The sequence below is a fragment of the Silene latifolia genome, chromosome Y (genome assembly GCF_048544455.1).
Source record: "Silene latifolia isolate original U9 population chromosome Y, ASM4854445v1, whole genome shotgun sequence".
NCBI lineage: Eukaryota > Viridiplantae > Streptophyta > Magnoliopsida > Caryophyllales > Caryophyllaceae > Silene > Silene latifolia.
The window spans coordinates 81,856,025-81,863,954 of record NC_133538.1 but is presented as its reverse complement, the minus strand read 5'-3'; the positions used below and the strand labels follow the sequence as shown (position 1 = coordinate 81,863,954).

The 7,930-nt window shown below is 43.4% G+C and overlaps 1 protein-coding gene across 1 annotated transcript; it reads right to left on the bottom strand.

The window, feature by feature from the left end:
• Window positions 1-3,412: 3,412 nt before the first annotated feature.
• LOC141628402 (uncharacterized) lies at window positions 3,413-5,053 on the bottom strand. Its single transcript, XM_074441553.1, has 3 exons — window positions 4,899-5,053; window positions 3,736-4,828; window positions 3,413-3,601 (listed from the first exon to the last, which is right to left on the bottom strand). Exons 1-3 carry the CDS (start codon window positions 5,051-5,053, stop codon window positions 3,413-3,415), a joined length of 1,437 nt encoding a protein of 478 aa, XP_074297654.1.
• Between the last annotated feature and the right edge of the window lie 2,877 nt (window positions 5,054-7,930).

Below are 7,930 nucleotides of genomic sequence, written 5' to 3'. Positions count from 1 at the left end.
TGAATAATCGTTTTAGTTATGAGATCGGTCTCCCGGACCTTGCACACTTGTTTTCGGTCAGGTCCCTCAGTCGGGGTCAAGTGACCATTCGGGTTCGAGACGGGGAAAAGAATTGCGTTATCTTCCCCGTGAAGCCGGATGATAGCAAGTGGTTTTCCCGCTTTATTTTCGTGAAAATTGACACTCTTCCTGCTCCTACTGACTACATTATCAGTGTCTGGCGGTCAACATACGGTATTTGCATGCCCTTATTCCTGTGTATTTTTCTTTGATGCTTATATTTCCTTACTTGGTTTTTGTGCATATTTGTGCCACTTGCCTTTGTCCTCCGATAAAACTGCGTCTCTCTCCAAGTTATTTAGTCCACCTCCTGAGAATAGGACCTTCCCCAATATGGTTCAGGATTCTGCTGCTGTGGTGAAGAAAACAGCAGCTGAGGAAAAAGAATCAATGTCGACTGGTGCGTTGTTTTTCCTTTTTGACTAGATTCTGTATCTAGATATTTGATGTTTCTGGTTCTGACTTGATCTTTGCTGCTTCCAGGCTCTGCAAAATCCAGAATTTCGCTAGACGATGTCCTGGCTCAGAAAGAAAAGGAGCGGGTCGCAGTTGCCCCCAAGCCTGCTGAGAAAAGAAAGTCTACCCCTGCCCCTGGTTTTGGACCTCGTCCCAAGAGAAGATCTGCTGCTGTGGGCCGGGCTAAGGAGTAGACTCCTATTGAAGCCACTCCTCTAGCTGTGAGGCCTCCACTACCTGGGCATGGGTCATCTGCTTCTGGGGATCCTCCGGTTCCCAAACCTACTCCTGCTTCTGTCCCAGCCATGTCTGCTTCTGGTTCGATCCCAACGTCTGAAGCCATCCCTGCTTCTGGAGCTACCTCTGCTTCTGGGGCTGCCCCTACTTCTGGGGCTGCCTCTGGTTCCAAATCTGCTCCTGCTTCTGGGGTTATTGTCCTTACACTTCCAGACGTTTTTGGCAAGGCTAAGTCTGCGCGTAACTTGGGTTTAATGAACCAGATGCTACTTCTTGCTCCTAGGTCTGCGTTGGATAGAAGGGCCTTGCATGATTTGGTGGATCGTGCAGCTGAGCACTCCTTTGAGGTAAACGGACATTGACGGCTGCAAGTTTTCTCTCTTTTTTTTTTTTTTTTTTTTTTTTGACACTCTGTTCTGGTGATCAGTCCTTCCAGATGGCTCTGTATCTGCGGGAGAAGGTGCCTCTCCTGGAAGCAGAAAATGCCAATTTTCAGAAGCTGACGAAAGAAGCCAATGAGGGTAGGCTTAAGATTCAGGCTGATCTAGACAGGTCCCAGAGTCTGCTGCTGGAGGAGGCTGCTCAGAAGCAGAGTTTACAAAACAGTCTTTCTGCTGTTGAAGGGCGGATTTCTGGTGCTGAGAATAAGGCTGCTGATGCTGAGAAACGTGCCTCAGAGGTGGAGAAACGTGCTTCAGAGGCTGAGAAACGTGCTTCTGATGCGGAGGCTCGTGTTTCTCAGATCTAGGAGAAGAAGGCTTCTGATGTGCAGGAGTTGAAAGAGACTTTAACGAATGCTCTGTCCTATGCTACTTTGGAAATGAAGATCAAGTGCATAAAGGCGTTTCAGAAGGGAGAGCATTCGGCTTGGGACTTAGGAGCCGAAGAGGAGAAGCTTTCTTCGCTTTCCCGATGGTCTCGAACTGGATGTCTTTGGCTAGCTTAGTGGAACCCGGTCCGCTTCACGATGATCCAGATGATCTTTGAGGAAGAGGTGAATTCTCCGCTCTCGACACTCGGTGCAAACCGCTACATCAAGCCGTGGAGCATATTGACATAGATTAGCTTTTCTCTGCATCTGAAAGACTTTTGCCATGTTTAGTTAGTTTCTGGCCCTACGAGTCATAACATCTTAATTTTATTTTGAACAGTTTATGTATTTTGGTCTGGTTCTGGTGCCAGACGTACTTTGCTTTTGCAACTTAAGTATTTTCTAGTGGATATCTCTTTGTGTCGTACCGTTTCTGGTACTTTGATTTGTGCATGCACGTTGTTTGTTTGGCCATCGCTGTTAGATTGCTGGCTAAGGAGTCTAGGCCCACTCGTCCAGAGGAGCCAGGCTTGCGTGGGTGCTAATGCATCGCGGGAGGCTGGTTGTCCCGGTTGTACGTGCTTAGCCACAGACACACGCCTTCTGTAATGAATACAGACTCTGCCAGATTAGTTTGCATTTTATTCACTTGGCTTATTTGAAAAAATAAAAAGAGTTCTATACTTAAAACATTCAAAATGGTTTTACAACTTAAAATTTGATATAATTAAAATACGAACAAGGCTGTTTTAGAACCAGAAATGTTGAATTCAGAAATAACGTTTAGAACCAGAAAAACATTCAGAGTCAGAAGATATTCAGATCCAGAAAAATATTTAGGGATAGAAAAATACATTAGAAATAGGAAAATATTTAGAGCCAGGAAAATATTTGGAGACATAAAAATATTCAAAGCCAGAAAATATGTAAGGCAATATCTAGAACCTGGCTGAGCTGTATCTGGTAGGCTGAGTACCCAGTTGTTGACCATGCTGGTGGCTTAAGTGAAATATTTTTTCAAGTGGGTGATATTCCAGGATCTGGGAACCATTTGCCCTTCCAAAGTCATGAGTCGGTAAGCTCCATTTCCAACTGCGCTCTCTACTTGGTATGGCCCCTCCCAGTTGTAGGCGAATTTTCCTGCTTGCTGGTTCTTGGTATTCTGGAAAACTTTTCTCAGGACCAGATCTCCCACCTGCAGGGTTCTTACCTTTACATTCTTTTTATAGCTTCTAGCCACAGTCTGTCGGTAGGAAGCCATCCTGATCTGGGTGCTGGTTCTGAGTTCATCTACCGTGTCCATATTGCTTGTCATTTCTACCTGATTCCTATCTTCTGTTATGCATCCATATCTGTGGGTTGGGAGCCTAACTTTGGATGGGATGACTGCTTCTGCTTCGAACACCAGGCTGAAGGGAGTTTGTCCCGTTGCAACCTTTGGTGTGGTTCTGTCAGCCCAAAAAACCAGCGATAGCTCTTCTGCCCATTTGCCCCCAATCTCCTCCAGTTTCTTTTTCAAGTTTTCAACGATAATCTTATTGCTGGATTCAGCTTGTCCGTTGGACTGGAGGTTCCTAGGAGTAGATTTCTGCAACGAGATATTCCAGTTAGCACAAAAAGCTTCTGTCTTATTTCCAATGAATTGGGATCCATTATCACATATAATTTCAGATGGAATGCCAAACCTGCATATGATATTGCGTTTAATGAAAGATATCACCTAGGTTTCTGTAACCTGGGAGAATGACTCTACTTCTATCCACTTGGAGAAGTAGTCCGTCATGGCGAGCATATAGACTTTGTTTCCTGGCGCTCTGGGTAGTGGTCCCACGATGTCCATTCCCCACTTCATGAAGGGCCATGGCGAGATAACCTGGTGCAGAGGCTCTGCTGGCTGGTGGCTAACGTGGGCGTGCCTCTGACAAGCGTCGCATCTTTTGCAAACTCCATGGCATCTTTGCGCATTGTGGGCGAAGTATCCCCGCCTCGTGCCTTGTTAGACAGGGCTCGCCTCTCGCATGGTTTCCACATTCTCCACTGTGGAGAGCATGCAAAACAGCCTGAAACTCTTCCCGATCTAGGCATCTGAGGTAGGGTCCAGCGAGGTATTTCCTGAATAGAACACCATCAATTAGTATGAATCTGGATGCTCTCATTTTAAAGCTCCGTACCTCCTTTTTATCAACTGGTAGGACGTCATTCTGCAACCAGTCTAGGTAGGGTTTTCTCCAGTCTGGAGTATTTTCTTCACTGCTGGTGCTACACACCTTTTCTGGTTCCTGCTGAGATTTTAGTGTTGCTGGCTCCAGCACGTAGACAATTGGTATTGTGGAGATAGTTGCTGCCTTGAAGGTTACCCCCAGGGTGGCTAGTGCGTTTGCTTCTGCATTATGGTCCTTGGGGATTTGCTTGATGTTGAACGTGACAAATCTGATTTTCAGCTCCTTTGCTACGTCTAGATATGCCATCATCTTGGGATCCCTGGCCTCATAGCAGTCATTAACATGGTTAACTATAAGCTTAGAATCACCGCAAAACCGAAGGTGTCGATTTTCGATCCGAGCCGCCTTCGGACCCAGGATCAGTGACTCATATTCTGCTTCGTTGTTTGTGGCTTTGAATTCACATCGTACAACCTGGACTATGAGATCTCCCTGGGGTGTCTTGAGGACCAGTCCTACTCCTGCTCCTTTGGCATTGGAGGCTCCGTCCACATGTAGCTCCCATACTTGTTCCCCTTTATCTTCTTCCAGATTCAGAATGTCCTGTTCTGCCTGGGTCTGGAGTGCTGGGCAGAAGTCAGACACAAAGTCTGCCAGAGCCTTAGACTTTATGGCCGTACGGGGTTCAAACTTCAAATCATAACCGCTCAAGTGCACGGACCATTTAGCCATCCTTCCTGATAATTCTGGTTTTCTCATGATAGTTTTGAGGCGATAGTTAGTTATCACAAAAATTGTATATGACTCGAAGTAGGGACGCAATTTATGGGATGCAGTAACTAGTGCAAGGACAAGTTTTTCTAGTGACGTGTACCCGGTCTCTGCTGGAAGCAGAGACTTATTGATGTAATATACTAGATGCTGTGACCCTTCCTGCTCTCGTACTAGTACTACACTGACTGCTGCTTCTGTGACTGACAGGTACAGGAATAGTGGCTCTCCTGGCTCTGGCTTCGACAGGAGTGGTGGGGTGTTGAGATAACGTTTCAGCTCCTGAAATGATTTCTCATGATCATCCGTCCACTCAAATCTTTGGCTTTTTCTGAGTACATCATAAAACAGCGTGCATCTGTTCGGTGCTGGCCTCTATCCACCTATGGGTTACCATATACCCCAGAAATTTTCCACTAGATACCCCGAAGGTACACTTTGTCGGATTCAGCTTCATTTGATATTTCCTGAGGGTATTGAAAGTTTCTGCCAGGTGCTGATGGTGCTGTGAAGTCTGCTTCGATTTGATGACCATATCGTCTATGTATACTTCCATAGTTTGGCCTATTTGCTCTTTAAACATCATGTTTACCAGCCTCTGATAGGTAGATCCTGCATTTTTCAGTCCAGAAGGCATGACATTATAACAGTAGATATCTCGCTCGGATCTGAATGCTGTCTTTTCCTGGTCACTGGGGTGCATCTTTATCTTGTTATATCCGCTCCAGGCATCCAGGAATGTCAGCATCTCGTGCCCTGCAGTGGCATCCACCATGGCATCTATGTGTGGTAGTGGAAATGGATCCTTTGGGCAAGCTTTATTTAAATCCGTGAAATCGACGCAGACTGTCCACTTGCCATTCTTCTTCGGAACCACCACCACATTAGACAACCATTCTGGATATTTTACCTCTCGAATTTTTCCTGCAGCAAGCAGGTTATCTACCTCTTTGTTTATGACCTGGTTCGTTTTAGAAGCAAATTTTCTCCTTTTCTGCTGCACAAGTTTATAGCTTGGATCCACACTTAGCTTGTGAGTTATCACACTTGGGTCTATCCCTATCATATCATCATGTGACCAAGCAAAGCAGTCTATGTTAGTTCTCAATAACCGAACAAGTTCTTCATGAATTTTACCTGTACATTCAAATCCAATGAGAACAGTTCGTTCTGGATAGCGCGTCCAGGATGACTTCGTCCAACTCTGCCTGCTGAGGCTCAATGTACTCGTCCTGGATGCGCTGGCTCTGTAATTGCTATGCGGGCGAACCGGTCGTTGACTTCAGAGCCACCTTGTAGCAATCCTTAGCTTCTTCCTGGTCCCCACGTATCTCTTGCACCCCCCAAGGTGTTGGAAACTTCGGGCATTGGTGGTACGTTGAGGGAATTGCTTTCATCTCGTGGATCCAGGGCCTACCAAGGATCACATTGTAAGTAGAGGGTCCATCAATAACCAGATACCTTACCTGTTTGTTTACACCTCCGGCGTAGGTTGGGATGATGATTTCTCCTAGGGAGTGCTTTGTTTCGCCACTGAAACTGTAGACACCTCAAAATGTCTACCTAGCCTTAAGGGTACCCGATGATGAGGCTTAAATTTAATGACTAAATGAAAATTGACAATGTTATAATTAAAGGCTCTTTACGCTTATTTTCCGAGAAGCTACTTAAAATAGCCCAAAACCACTTTCACATTTATTTTTCACCCGATCCATTTCATTACTATATTTTATGCCGATTTTAATAATACTCTCAAAAAATACACTATAAGATTAAAATAGAGTTCCATATCAGAACTCATGTCAATTTATAGTCGACCCAAGTTATAATACTCGGCCATTAGCCCATAACTCAAGTGACATAATAGCAAATAAATAAGCCCATTGTTATTTCTTTCAATGCCTAAATAATTTGTGCATAGGAAATTAAAAGAGTACTCTGACATATACGAGAGTCCAAGGAATTTTAAGAGGTGTGCACACCTTGTGACCTTAGTAAATATAGTAATATTATAACAAGGAATGTTGCGGAAGATAGAAATATGGGAACAGAAAGAAACAAGAGGCAAAGTATCAATCAACAACTTGTTTATACAGGCATACAACACTAATTAGAGAGCAACTCTAATTTCGCTGTTAAGCTCCGAACTAAAGACAAACTACGTACCCAAATACTATAAATATACTACCCGCATATACACGGGTAAGGGGGGGCAAAAAAATAAGACAGAGGAACAAACACAAAATCAGCGATACAAACAATTCCACGGAAGAGACGAGATTCACATAATACCGAGTGATTTAATACAAGATCAGTCCCACAAATTTCATGCTCTCATACAAATTACCGTCTCAAATATACTATCCCAGCTTCAACTCAAATCAAACCACACACAAATAAATCATCCCAATTTCATATAAGCGCATAAGAGCCAATAATTAACGACAGAGTCGATCTTTATTCATAGTCAACATCCACATAGGCCTGAGGGTACCGACATCAAATAAGTTGTTTCATCTTGTCTTGTATAAAATTGTATAATTAACCTTTTTTTATTGTCACTTTTCGTCAAATATATAATATTATAAATAAATAGTAGAGGCCGTCAGTTTGATGGGCGATCCGGGTGCCTAACACCTTCCCTGATCGTACCTTTACCCCCGAATCCGCAATCTTTGGTTCAGGCCGGAGTGACGGATCAGTCCCCATACCAGGGATCAAAAGGGGCCTTTTCCGTTAAACTTATTTTTGTATGTTTTTTATAAAAGCTACTGGCGACTCCACTTATTACTCATATTTCAAAAAGGAGATTTTTTCAGGGATCTCACAGTGGCGACTCCGCTGGGGACTTATAAGAGGGTAAGACTTGAAATTTAATTGTGATATTATATATTTGACTAACTTTGTTTTTGCGCACGTGTTGACAATTTAGCAGTGTGACTTATAGCTAGTGCAAATCAGGTATGAATCAATTCTTTCTGGATTTTCATAGTAATTCGCCAAAATTGTATGCATCTGTCATGGCAATCAGCTTATCAGTACTTCTTTGTTTGTAATTATGGTTGGCACATATTTTAGTGGGGACTATTTTCATATTATGAGTTGATTTTGATCCCATCCCCTATTATGCATGCAATCCGTAATTTTTTGATGACAAATTTTATTATTTCTATTTAAAGGTAGGTTAAATTGATTTGCTACTCCGTTTTGTCTTTCATACAAGTTAAATCTCATACTTGAGTTGTATGTTTTGTCAATTGTATTATTATTCGAATATTTAATGGAAAAGACAAAAAAGGGCATAGGCTCTCCGTAAGCCAGTATTATGTCATCTTAAGCTACCCTAATTCACCCTCGGTAAAGTATGTTGTATACTTAGAAGGTCCATTCGACCGACTAGGCCTTACACATATTTTCCACCTCATGACGTCGC